The 14230-nt window shown below is 43.8% G+C and overlaps 1 protein-coding gene across 1 annotated transcript in view; it reads right to left on the bottom strand.

Moving 5' to 3' along the window:
• Window positions 1–14230, bottom strand: part of lrrk1 (leucine-rich repeat kinase 1) — a 117535-nt gene that overhangs the window by 96302 nt on the left and 7003 nt on the right. The window contains 1 exon segment of the mRNA XM_030724165.1: window positions 10182–10317. Within this exon segment, the coding sequence (XP_030580025.1) occupies window positions 10182–10248 (67 nt within the window). The 5' untranslated portion in view covers window positions 10249–10317.

Below are 14230 nucleotides of genomic sequence, written 5' to 3'. Positions count from 1 at the left end.
GTCTGCCAACTCACTAACAGCCTGACTGCTTCTCCTTTCCCTTCCACATTTTCCTGCTTTTTGTGTCAAATGTTTAGCTACTTCTCGGCCTCCTTTTAGCAGTCATGGTACTTGTGATAAATGTAGCCTGTTTGTAGCCTTGGAGACCAGGCTCAGTTAATTGAAGACTTAGCTCAGCATCCTGGACAATCCTGTAGGTACCCAGGCTCCTGTAGTCATTGCAGACCAAGGTAGCTTAGCTACTGTTTGCTCTGCTCCAGCAAATCCCAAGCAGCTGGGAAATCAGGCCGGCTGGGTACTGTGAGGAGGAAGCGTAGTCCTAAACAGAAACCCCCGGTACACCACCAACCCATTCACGTTTCAAATAGTTTGTCCCTACTTGGTGACACACCTGCCGAGGAACAAACTCTGAAATGTGAAGCTAGCGACACCACCAACCATAGTCGAATGCATTTCAGGAGCCAGAGCAGGCGACATAGAAGGAAATTTGAAACTCCTGACTAAGGTTAAACATCAGTTTGGGAAAATAATAATTCACGTCGGCAGTAATGACAACAAGTTAAGCCAATCACAGGTCACAAGTTAATACTGAATCAGTGTGTAAAAAAACAGTCAGACTCTGTAGTTTTCTCTGGGCCCCTCCCCAACTGGACCAGGAGTGACAACTTTAGCTGCATGCTCTCCTTATATTGCTAGCTGTCTGAGTGGTGCCCATGAAAACAATCTGGGCTTTATTGATAATTGGAAAGCTTTCTGAGGAAAACCTGGTTTTGTTAGGAGAGACAGCATCCATCCCACTTTGGATGGAGCAGCTCTCATTTCTAGAAATCTGGCTGAATTTATTAAACCCCTTAAAATGGGACTATCTAGAGTTTAGTCCAAGAAGCAGAGTTGCAGTCTTAGGCTATGTTCACACTGCAGCCTGAAGTCACCCAATTCAGATTTTTTTTGCCTTTATGCAACCTGTATCTCATCTTTTCATGACAGTCTGAACAACACAGGTCTGTTTTTTTTCAAATGCGACCTGTGTATGTACAGCCAGGTCGCATTTATCCAACCTGCACGTCACTGATACTCGACAAACATCACTATTCTGCATCCTGTTATGTGGACGCGAGAAGGAAAACAAACTTACCTCTGCAAACATTGAGCACGCTTGCTACATATGACATAATCGCATGTAGCAAAACAAAAAAAAAACAAAAAAAAAACGGATTTCACAAAAAATCAGAATTGGATCACTTCAGGCTGCAGTGTGAACGTAACCTTACACGCAGCTTCTCTCCTCCTGCCTCCTAAAACCAGCAAAAAATTATATAAGAATAACAGTTAACAAATAAAGAACAATATTGCATCCTCAACTTCACCAAAGAGTAAAACTTAAATGTGGATTATTAAACTTTAGTAAATGATTTAATAATTGATCAACATATTGATTAATTCTGCTTTACAGAAACCTGGTTACAGCAGGATGAATATGTTAGTTTAAATTAATCAGCACCCCCAAATCACACTAACTGTCAGAATGCTCGAAGCACAGGTCGAGGAGGAGGATTAGCCGCAATCTTCCAATCCAGTTTATTAATTAACCAAAGACCCAGAAAGAGTTTTAATACATTTGAAAGCCTGACTCTTTGCCATGTCCATCTTAACTGGAAAATTCAAAAACTAGTTTTATTTGTTGTTCTCTATCATCCACGTGGCTCTTACTCAGAGTTTTTTTTAATCTGATTTAGTGCTCAGTTCAGATGAGTTAATAGTGGGTGATTTTAACATCCATGTAGATGCTGAAAATGACAGCCTCAACACTGCATTTAATCTATTATTAGATTCATTTGTATTTTCTCAAAATGTAAAGGAGCCCACCCATCACTTTAATCATACTCTGGATCTTGTCCTGACATATATTATGGCATGGAAAGTGAAGACTTAGTAGTAGTATTCCCTGAAAACCCTCCTTTGTCTGATCATTTCTTAGTAACTGTTGAATTTACTTTTAATGGATTACACAATAGAGGGGAATAAATGTCATTACAGTAGAGGTCTTTCTGACCCCTAAACCCTCCAACCTGGTTCTGTCGGAGGTTTCTTACAAAAACTGTTTTATCCTATAGCTTTCATAGTAAAGAGTGCATAGTTTCCACCTTTGTAATAACTGTATGGTGGGCTAATTTTAAAATAACATCCATTTGGTTACAGTAAGGCTTGAAGTTAGGGGGGCACGTTGACTGATAGGTAGTTAATAGCTGTCGGTTTGGCTTCACTGGAGCTATTAATCTAAACCTTTCAAACATGTTTGTGTTGTTGATGCCTTTTAGAGGATTTTCATTTAATTATCCAGCAAATAATATGTACCTTCTGTGTGGTACAATCTGTACAAAGATTTTGTGAATTTTGAGGCTTCATAATACATCAAAACACAAAGGGTGACTTCATGATGGCTATACTTGTCTTTATGTACAGACTATGCTCAGATTAAGAATCATTTCTCTTTAAAAAAAAAGAAAATTCACCTGGTCTTGAAGGAATAATCCGTGTATCATTTATCAGTGGGGCTTCACAAGAGCTGCTAATCAATGCCAGTGTGAAACTTCCTGGGGAAATTCCACTTTGGTTTTGAAAATTCTCCAACTGTTTCACTTTTGTTCTGTCAGTGCTAAACCACAACAAGGAGCTCATTTCACACCCACTCTGCCAAGTGTTCAATCCTAACAGGCAAAATACACAGTGACAGCAACACCAGTTACAAATTAAACCACTGTAAATCAGATTTACAGTCTACAACGCACACTTAAAATTAATCATGACAAGAGATTCTACAACAGATGAATCACAGTGAGGGCTCCCCTTTATAGATGTTTATATTCTGAAATCAACACAGGGGTGCCATTCTATATATATTAACTGTCATGAAAAAAAATTAATCTGTACACAGGATGTAATATATAACAATATACCTGTGCCGGGTGATCCAAAAAGTCACAGAGAACTACACAGGCTTCCTTTTTTCATGAAATACGGCAGATAAAAAGGCTCTATACCACTAAATCACTCTGTCAAAAGACTGTTTATTATAAAGAACATAAAGAATGTTTTAAAGTTATAATCAGTTATAATCTTCAAGAGTTTCATGAAATCAAGCACAATAGTTATCTGGTTATCTGTATCTTTTCTATTTAATTTTTCAGATTACATACAGATGTAGCCATAATTATTAAGGACAACCAGGCAAGTAGCAAATACCAGTTTCTGCCATTTCCCTGGAATGTGACTCCTTGCATGGATTTCTAAAACAGAAGTGCTGATCAATATTAGATGTCAGTAAGCAGCTGGTAGAATCACAGCTAAGTGCAGAGTAGCTTTCAGGCTCAGACAGTCTTACATGCACAGCATATAAACAGTGCTCCAGTCAGCATCTAGCTCTGCCCTTCTGATCCTCTCTCCTACTAACCTGCTCATAGCGAAGAAGCAAATCCTCTTCTTCCTCTGGCCTCTGCCACAATAAAATCTAAGCACTTTCTTTTCATGGCTTCAGTTCAGACCATAGGTTTCTACCCAGCGTCCTCAAGCATCCTGTCTGCGCTCCCTGGATGATGTTCCTCCACTCTGTTACAGTCTGAGGGAGGGAGAATGAGGGATGCAGGGAGGAGGAGGAGGAGGAGGAAGTAGAGCGGTAGCTTGCTGTCTTTTTATTTTCCAGTCGAAGCTAATTAAATTCTAAAGAGGTGTTTCTGCTTTCGGCTTCCAGTATTGTGTGCATCCACTGAGGTGCAGGTACTTTGAATGTAAATTCAAGTGTACGTGTGTTCATTCATCTGCTGTTGTGACAACTCTTGCTGTTTTACTTGTTTGCTACTGGTACTTTTGCTAATTGAGCCCAATTACGATTAAATTAATGCATCTCCACTGTGCAGAGCCTTAATGTACTATACTTAATGTACTGTACTTAATGTCAGTCTTCCTTTAAACAACTATAGAAAAACACAAAGGGAAAAATAGTGACAACAGAACATGCAGAATAGCTTGGAATATACTTGATAGTTAAATCGTGAAACAAATGCACTAATGTTTACCAGAACAATGACACAAACATAGCAGTAGTAAAATATGGTTATAGTTCTCCTGTTATTGGTGGTAGCCACAAAGACAAGACCAGATCACGAGTAGAAACATTTTTTTCCTTAATGAGATGATTAGAGGTCGGAAGTAACAAAGTACAAATACTTTGTTACTGTACTTCAGTAGAATTTTCAGGTATCTGTATTTTGAGTATTTATTTTCCTGACAACTTTTTACTTTTACTCCCTACACTTTAACACAAATATCTGTACTTCCTATTCCTTACATTTTCAAAACAGGCTTTTTAATTTAGATTTAATACATTTGAGGAGAGTTTTTATTTCACATTACTGTGCGCCTTCAAACATCAAACCAATGTGAGCCTAAATGGAGGGAACAATAACGCAGAAATGACAATCAAACAATCAACAGGGCTTATAAAGAGACAAAAAAGGAAAAATCATGTAATTTGTGTATCATTTATAGATGAACTGAACAACTTCTTTGCGCGCTTCTAGTCGGGGAGCCAACAACCCACTGCGCTCCCAGTCGCAGGGGAAGAGACACTCACTGTGACAAAGCATCATGTGAGGAGGATGTTTAGAGGTGTAAACACCAGGAAAGGGGCTGGACCATACAGTATTAGCAGACATGTCCTTAAGACATGTCTCCGTGAATCGCCACCTTATCGTGGTGGAGTGGTTTGTGTGTCCCAGTGATCCCAGGAGCTATGTTGCCCGGGGGCTTGTCCCCCTGGTAGGGTCTTCCATGGCAAACTGGTCCAGGGTGAGGGTCCAGACAAACAGCAGTTCAGAAGACCCCTATGTTAGCAACAACGACGGCACAGTTTACCCTGCCCGGGATAGGGTTACCGGGGCCCCACCTTGGAGCCAGGCCTGGGGAGGGAGCTTGAGGGAGAGCATCTGGTGGCTGGGTATTTGCCCGTGGTGCCCGGCCGGGCGCAGCCCAAAGATGTTACATGGGCCAGCCCTCCTTTAGGCCCACCACCAGCAGGAGACGTCGTAGGGGTCGGGTGCAGTGTGTGTTGGGCAGTAGCCGAGGGTGGGGGCCCTGGCGGACTGATTCCCGGCTATCGAGACTGGCTATTGGGACATGGAATGTCACCTCTCTGGTTGGGAAGGAGCCTGAGCTAGTGCATGAGGTTGAGAGATACCAGCTAGATATAGCTGGGCTCACCTAAACGCATGGCCTGGCCTCAGAAACCAGTCTCCTGGAGAGGGGCTAGACTCTGTTCCAGTCTGGAGTTGCCCTCGGTGAGAGGCGGCGAACTGGGGTGGGTATTCTTGTATCCCACCGGCTTGCTGCCTGCACGTTGGAGTTTTCACCGGTGAACAAGAGGGTTGTTTCCCTGCGCCTTCGGGCCGGGGAATGGGTCCTGACTGTTGTTTGCGCTTATGGGTCGAATGACATTTCAGAGTACCCACCCTTTTTGGAGTTGCTGGGCGGGGTGCTGGAGAGTGCTCCACCTGGTGACTCCATAGTCTTGCTGGGAGACTTCAATGCTCATGTGGGTAATAATAGTGAGACCTGGAGGGGCGTGACTGGGAGGAACGGCCTGCCCGATCTGAACCCGAATGGTGTTTTGTTATTGGACTTCTGTGCAAACCACAGTTTGTCCATAACGAACACCATGTTCGAACATAAGGATGTCCATAAGTCCACATGGCACCAGGACTCCCTAACTCGCAGGTCGATGATCGATTTTGTAATTGTATCATCAGATCTGCGGCCGTATGTTCTGGACACTCGGGTGAAGAGAGGAGCTGAGCTGTCAACTGATCACCACCTAGTGGTGAGTTGGATCAGGTGGCGGGGGAAGATGCTGGACAGACCTGGAGCACCTAAACGTGTTGTGAGGGTGTGGTGGGAACGCCTGCCAGAAGCCCCAGTCCGGGAGATCTTCAACTCGCACCTCCGGAAGAACTTCGACAGCATTCCGAGGGAGACTGAGGACACTGAGTCCGAATGGACCATGTTCTGCACCTCCATTGTTGAGGCTGCTGCTCAGAGCTGTGGCTGCAAGGTGGTTGGTGCCTGACGTGGTGGTAACCCCGAACCAGATGGTGGTCACCGGAGGTGAAGGGAGCCACCAAGCTGAAGAAGGACTCCTATCGGGCTTGGTTAGCCTGTGGGACTCCAGAGGCAGCTGACAGGTATCGGCAGGCCAAGCGGAATGCAGCTCAGGCAGTGGCCGAAGCAAAAACTCAGGTGTGGGAGGAGTTCGGTGAGGCTATGGAAAAAGACTTTCAGATGGCTTCAAAGCAATTCTGGCAAACCGTCAGGCGACTCGGGAGGGGAAAGCAGTGCTCCACTCACACGGTTTATAGTGTAGTGGGGTGCTGCTGACTTCAACTGAGGCTATAGTTGGACGGTGGAAGGAATACTTCGAGGACCTTCTGAATCCCACTGACAAACCTTCTGTAGCGGAAGCAGAGTCTGGGGATGAGGGAGATGACTTGCCCATCACTGGGGGTGACGTCACTGAGGCAGTAAAACAACTCCTTGGTGGCAGGCCCCCTGGGGTGGACAAGATTCGCCCTGAGTTCCTGAAGGCTCTGGATGTTGTAGGGCTGGTTGACACGCCTCTGCAACATTGCGTGGAGATCCGGGCTAGGATTGGCAGACCGGGGTGGTGGTCCCCACCTTTAAGAAGGGAGATTGGAGGGTATGCTCCAACTTTTGGGGGATCACACTCCTCAGCCTCCCCGGTAAGGTCTATGCCAGGGTGCTGGAAAGGAGGGTCCACCCATTAGTCGAACCTTGGATCCAGGAGGAACAATGCGGTTTTCGTCCTGGTCATGGAACGCTGGACCAGCTCTTTTTCCTCTCAAGGATATTTGAGTGTGCGTGGGAGTTTGCCCAACCAGTCTACATGTGCTTTGTGGACTTGGAGAAGGCATTCAACCATGTCCCTCGGGGTATCCTGTGGGAGGTCCTGCGGGAGTATGGGGTGTCTGGCCTGTTGTGGGCCATTCAGTCTCTGTACAACTGCAGTGAGAGCTTGGTCCGTATAGCCGGTAATAAGTCGGATTCATTTCCTGTAGGGGTTGGACTTCATCAGGGCTGCCCTTTGTCACGATTGTGTTCATAACTTTTATGGACAGAATTTCTAGGCTTCTTCCTTGGTGGCCTCAGAGTCTCATCTCTGCTCTTTGCAGATGATGCAGTCCTGTTGGCTTCATCGGGGGGGTGGCCTTCAGCTTGCAGTGGAACGGTTCGTGGCTGAGTGTGAAGTGGCTGGCATGAGAATCAGCACTTCTAAGTCTGAGGCCATGGTCCTCAGCCGGAAAAGGGTGGAGTGTCCTCTCCGGCTCAGGGACGAGTTCTTGCCCCAAGCAGAGGAGTTCAAGTATCTCAGGGTCTTGTTCACGAGTGATGGGAGAAGGGAGTGGGAGATCGACAGATGGATCGGGGATGCTTCTGCAGTGATGCGGACACTGCACTGGTCTGTCGTGGTGAAGAGGGAGCTTAGTGTAAAAGCGAAACTCTCGATTTACCAGTCGATCTACGTTCCTACCCTCACCTATGGTCACGAGCTTTGGGTAGTGACCGAAAGAATAAGAAGTGGATACAAGCGGCAGAAATGAGTTTCCGTCGAAGGATGGCTGGCCTCTCCCTTAGAGATCAGGTGAGGAGTGCAGCCATCCGGGAGGGGCTCAGAGTAGAGCGACTGCTCCTCCACAGTGAAAGAAGCCAGTTGAGGTGGCTCAGGCATGTGATTAGGATGCCTCCTGGCCGCCTCTTGGGTGAGGTGTTCCAGGCATGTCCCACTGGGAGGAGGCCCCGTGGTAGACCCAGGACACGCTGGGGAGATTATATCTCTCGGCTGGCCTGGGAATGCCTTGGGATCCCTCCGGATGAGCTGGAGGATGTGGCTGGGGAGAGGGAAGCCTGGGCTTCTTTGCTTAGGCTCCTGCCCCCGTGACCTGGCCCTGGATAAGTAGAAGAGAATGGATGGATGGATGGATGTCCTTAAGACCTGTGCTGACCAGCTGACACCTCTGTTTACCTCTCACTGAAATACTTCCCACCTGCTTTAAAAAGTCTGTTATAGTCCCAAAGAAGCCACACGTCCCAGTGACTTCAGGCCCATAGCACTCATCTCTGTGATGATGAAATGTTTTGAGAGGCTTATCAAGACGTTCATGCATACCATCCAGACAGAACCATAGATAATGCCATAACCTTCCTCCTCATTTCCCATGTGGACACTGGTAAGGGGAACTATGTGAGAAAACTATGTGAGAGTGCCTAGACTACAGCTCAGCATTTAATACCATAGTTCATTCCAGACTGGTCTCTAAGGTGCTGGACCTGAGCCTGGGCCCCTCCCTTTGCAGGTGGGTCTATAGCTTCCTGACCAGCAGACCACATGTAGTCCAAGTGGGTCAGTGAGCCCACTCTGAGCCCTAAACTTTGAGACTTTGGGGAGATGACTATAGGCACAATCAGTCCACATATAGTCAAGCAGACTCTGCATATCATATCATCAATGTTAATACCAGGATAAATTATTATATGATACAGAAATGTCATACAGCTCTATCACTGCTATAGAGACATCCTGTGTTTCTGTTGTCTACTGTGCAGAACAATGAGACAAGTCCAGGCATCTCTGACAGCGAGAGTTGCTTTAGTACCTGAAAAGTGTGCTACTTCAACAACTCCAACAATGCACAGTACTTTGTAAAATATGCAAGAAATCTGTTCCTGCTGAAGTTGGAAACAACAAACTTGTGGAATCACCATTTGAGGTAAAAACACACCATTGAGTATACCAGGACTACAAAGGTGAACATATCAGCATTTGTTGATTGTTGTTTCATACAATAGAAGAACAAACAGTGGATGTGGTGACATGGTATTTTCCCCTGTACTGTCAGAAATATTATCATAAATTTTCTTGAAATATTGTGATATAATTTTGAAGCAATATTGCCCACCCTGTGTTATCTTATCTGACAGTTTGAATCAGTTCTGGCCATTTCATAAACGAAAAATTGCCATCCATAACTTGAAATTTGAGTGCTGCTAACACTGTTGTGACTGTTCACAAACCTGAACCTAACCACTGTTGCCTCACAGCAAGAAGGTGCTGGGTTCAATTCAAACTCCAGAGCCTTTCTGTGTGGAGTTTGCGTGTTCTCACTGGGTACTCCAGCTTCCTCCCACAACCCAAACACATGCAGTTAATGTGTTTAGGTTAACTGGTGATTCTAAACTGCCCATATGTGTGTGACAGACTGGTGACCTGTCCAGGCTGTACCCCACTTCTCATCCTATGGCAGCTGGGATATGCTGCAGTCCTCCCATGACCCTCAATTGTATAAGCAGAAGAAGATGGATGGATGGACTTTTTGAAATGAAATGGTAGATAAACAAAAGGTGTAATTAAGGTTGTATTCACTTTAGTTACAGAGATCTAATTAATGTAATTAATAACATCTTAATGCCTCGTGTTAAAATGTCAGCTATGAAAAAGATTTTAAATGTGAGTGGACGGCCGCTTTTGCTTAAAGCATAGGGACATAATTGTGACATTATTTTTACAGTATTATGTTCTGAAATATATCACATTAGCTTTCTCATTACAGGGGGGGGGGGGAAATGGAGCATAGTAAACTGACTATTACCAGTTTACAATATTCCACCATACTCATATTATATTCTTCTACTTTAATCCCACATCATCTGTTACCATTTGACACACACACACACACACACACACACACACACACACACACACACACACACACACACACACACACACACACACACACACAGCAAATCATTCATTATTCTGCTGGAAGAAATGCTAGAAAACATTCAAATGTGCTACATGAGATGTCACTGTGTCCAGTTTAGTTCACATACAAATGGCAAAAAATAACCCTTTTGAAACCATTCTGGTTTCAGTTCTTCTTTTGCAAAATTAAAGAAGTGCTGCAGCCACTCCACACATAGCTACATTTCAGTTTGTGTTCACATTCTTTCTCAAACTGCCTCATGAGTCTGAGGCCACATCAAGGAAACAAGCAAACCAGGACTGTGCATGACAGGATTTAAAGAGCAATAAACAAGATGCAGGGAAGGTTACTAACCTTTTTGCTCCATGTTGCTGGAAGTGTCTCCAGAGTTCTGGGGAAGACCAACAGACCAGTAGGACATTTTTCACTGAGCTACTTGTTAGGTTAACCACTGTCGGAGCAAAGAGAAGACCTGGATTTAGCTGTCAACCTGCACACAGACAAAGCAGCTGTAATGAAAAACAAGCACATACTCTCTGAATCAATACAAAACTCATTTTACCCATTAAGTGGGATACTTGGCTGAGAAGCCTAAATAGTACCATTAAAAAATAAAGTTTCAGGTGTGCTAAAAGACAGGGGGACTGCTAGTACTTCACTGTACTGTAAAACATTGCTGAGCAGTATAGTTAGGTTCAGGTTTTTGAACAATCACACATTTTTTTAGAAATTTTCCTTCTGTACACCATCATGGTGGATTAGGAATTACAGTAATTTTTAAATGCAGTCCCCAATTTCAGAGAAATCTTACTGGACAAACTACCATATAACATATCCTATAACAGGGATCCTCAAATCCAGGCCTCGAGGTCCAGTGTCCTGCAGGTTTTAGATGTGTTTCTGCTTCAACACACCTGAGTCAAATATAGAAGTCATTAGCAGGACTCTGGAGAACTTGACTGCATACTGAGGAGGTAATTCAGCCATTTGATTCAGGTGTGTTGGATCAGAGACTCATCTAAAAGCTGCAGGACACCAGGCCTCGAGGCCTGGATTTGAGGATCCCTGTCCTATAACAATCCTTAAAGATATGGACTGTTTTTAATACTTGGATGAAAAACCTTTGTACTCAATGACTTAAGTCTAGAACCCATGGAAATAAACAAATACTGCATTTCCTCCTTTGAGATGTTCTGCCAAGCCTATACTGCAGCCATCTTCAGTTGATGCTTGTTTATGGTTCTCTATGGGGTGGGGTGGCTCAGGAGGTAGAGCAGGTCATCTATTAATTGGAAGAATGGTGGTTCGATTGGTAGCTGCTCCAGTCTGCATGCCAAAGTATTCCCGGGCAAGATAGTGAATGCCAAGTTGCATCTCCGATGCATCAATTGTATGACTGTGTTTGAATGTTAGAAAGAAAACACTTAGCTATAGAAAGAAGTGCTTTTATGAATGTGTGTGAATGGCAGAGGTGGGAAGTAACAAAGTGCTTCTTTGAAGTATTTCTGTCCTCTTTAAAGGTGGGACATAACTAAATACTTCCCACCAAGAAAGAGGACAGGAGAGGAAGAAGAGAGGTTAGATTTAAAGGTAAGGACTGCAAAACAAACTGAAGTATGCTGACTTTGTGTAATTCAAAGATTGTATGAAAATACTGCAGTTTAGTGCGTGATAAACAGGTTAGCTTGTTGTACTGTATTTACAGTAAAACTCTGTGTTGGTGCACAGAGGCTGTGTTCATGGTCAGAGTTACAGGTTACATCAGTGCAGCAGAGATGAGTTTGAATCAAAGCTGCTGATGCTGAGATTCATTCACTGAATCCAACATTTCTACAGCCTGTATGCTGTCAGTGTAGGGGATGGAGATCAGCTCAGATAGCTGTGAAATACTGGGTTACATCTTTGTGAATTCAGTTCATCCACACAGAGCAGCAGGTCAGCTGATCACAGCCTGAACACCAAGTAAATTTACCGAAGCTCTGATCTTAATGTTCCTCCACCTTCTGAATGCCACTGTAACCCCTGAGTATACTGATTTTTTGTTTAGGTGTAGAGGCACAGTCACCCTCTTCTATGTAGGCAACAGGAAATAGAGCTGTTTCTAAATTCCCTTTCACAGCTTAGTTCTACATAAGAGATTCACACTGAGCACATTTTATATTATTACAATAATGTATAATGAGGTTCGGTTAGCTTTACACAAAAATAGCTGTTAGAAATGTCCTCCAAAGAGCTAATTTTACTTTCTTTGTTTGAGTACATTTGTACTCACTTTTATTTGAGTAAAGAAGTTGAACCAGTACTTCAGCTTTTACCAGAGTGGTTTTTAATACAAGCCCTTGTACTTCTACTTAAAATACAGAATATCTGTACTTTTGCCACCTCTGGTGAATGGTGAACAAGGAATCTTGTATTAAGTGTTTTGAGTGCTCAAAGTAGTGTAGAAAGGTGCTATAAAAAAACCAATCGATTTACCATGTTCTGGAACTAAAAAACATGCTCTATTGGGTTGAGATTAGCTGACTCACTTGGCCATTAATGAATATTCATTTTTTTAACCTTGAGAAACTCTTGGGTTGCTTTTGGTCTATGCTTTGTTGCCATCCATTTGCACTGTGCAGTCCTGTCCTAAGATTTGGCTAATTCAGCTGAGCAGAAAGTATAGAGCTGTACACTTCATAATTCACCCTGCTACTCCTATCAGCAGTTCCATCATCAATAAATACTACTGACGTGGTTCCACTTGCACCCATACATGTCATGTCATAACATTATCTCCACCATGTTTGACAGATCATGTAGCATGCTTCAGCTCATGAGCTGTTGCTTTTCTTCGCCACACTTTTCACTTCCATCATTCTGGGAGCTAATCTCAAGCCTCTGTAAATGGGGAAGTATGTATGAAAATATAAATCTCCTAAGCAGTGCAATATTTTTGTTAAAACCCTTGAATTAAAGCTGAAAATCTGCACATCTTGATGGTATGATTCTCTGTACAGTGATACAAAATACATGTCACTGTTCAAAACTTATGGACCTAATTTTATAAGAAACCCCTGTACATCTACTAACTGATGAAGTTTTTGCTCCAAGCTGTCACCAACTGCTGCCTGGAAGAAACTGCATATGTTTTCTTTTCATATTGAGCCACCATGAGCACTTAGCAACTGTGGGAAGAAAAAACTCAACTGAGCAGAATCAGACAGAACGGCTATAAGAAAATATAGTGGACATTGCCTCTGACACACACACACACACACACACACACACACACACACACACACACACACACACACACACACACACACACACACACACACACACACACACACACACAATCCAGACTAACATCAAAACAGTTAGTAGCTCAGTGTTCCAACATGCGTAAGAAACAACTGTTATAACAACTGGAGATTGATGAGGTAAAACACAAATGCTATAAAAGTGACAGCCAGCATGACAGGTTGGGAGGAGATATCATCATCACTACACCTGAAAGATAAGATCATGGCTAAGCTGGAAACCTGGACCCCCCGTGGCCAATTTACAAGACTACATCATGTACCCTTTGAAAGTCTACTGGAAGATGTGAATACAGCACTACAGACAATACCTACTTTGACCATCACTGAAACCAACCAGCTGTGATCATTGAGGCAGCATGGAGGGAAGTTTGCAGGTATCAGAGGTGCAGTCAGGTATGATGAAGAAAGGGGTGCCTAAGAAGTACAGCAACTTACCAGAGGCCTTTGAAGCTGCCAAGCAAAGACTCACAGCCTTGAAGAGGTATACCAAAGACATGGAAGCCAGGAGAATAAACCACTGAACCATCTAAAGTGTACTCTCATTGGCAGGGGATCAATATGAGAACAGCACCCCCACCAAGACTGGAAATGGAGCAATGCAGACAATCCTGATCCCCAAGGACCCCCAGAAGGGACCGGTCCCATCCAACTCCCGGCCAGTAACCTGCCTCAGTACAACAAGGGAGCTCCTATCAGACATCACAGCAGCTAAGATAAACAGGCATGTGGCTCAAAACATGAGCAGGGCCGAGAAAGGAATTGGCAATAACACCAGAGAAGCAAACACCAGAGGCTCTCTAAAACTATTCTCTGCCTCCTCGGATGTGATCCCAACTCTGGCTACGTTCACACTGCAGCCTGAAGTGACCCAAATCCCATTTTTTTTTTGCCCTTATGCAACCTGTATCTGATCTTTTTATGACAGTCTGAACAACACAGATCAGATTTTTACAAATGTGACACAGGCCATTTGGATATGTGGTCCTAAATCTGATACGTATCTGATCTTTTCAAATGTGACCTGTGTCTGTACAGCCAGGTCACATTCATCCGACCTGTACATCACCGACACTTGACAAACATCACTATTCTGCATCC

This window comes from Archocentrus centrarchus, unplaced genomic scaffold (genome assembly GCF_007364275.1).
Source record: "Archocentrus centrarchus isolate MPI-CPG fArcCen1 unplaced genomic scaffold, fArcCen1 scaffold_32_ctg1, whole genome shotgun sequence".
Taxonomy (NCBI): Eukaryota; Metazoa; Chordata; class Actinopteri; order Cichliformes; family Cichlidae; genus Archocentrus; species Archocentrus centrarchus.
This window is presented reverse-complemented; position numbering and strand designations above follow the sequence as displayed.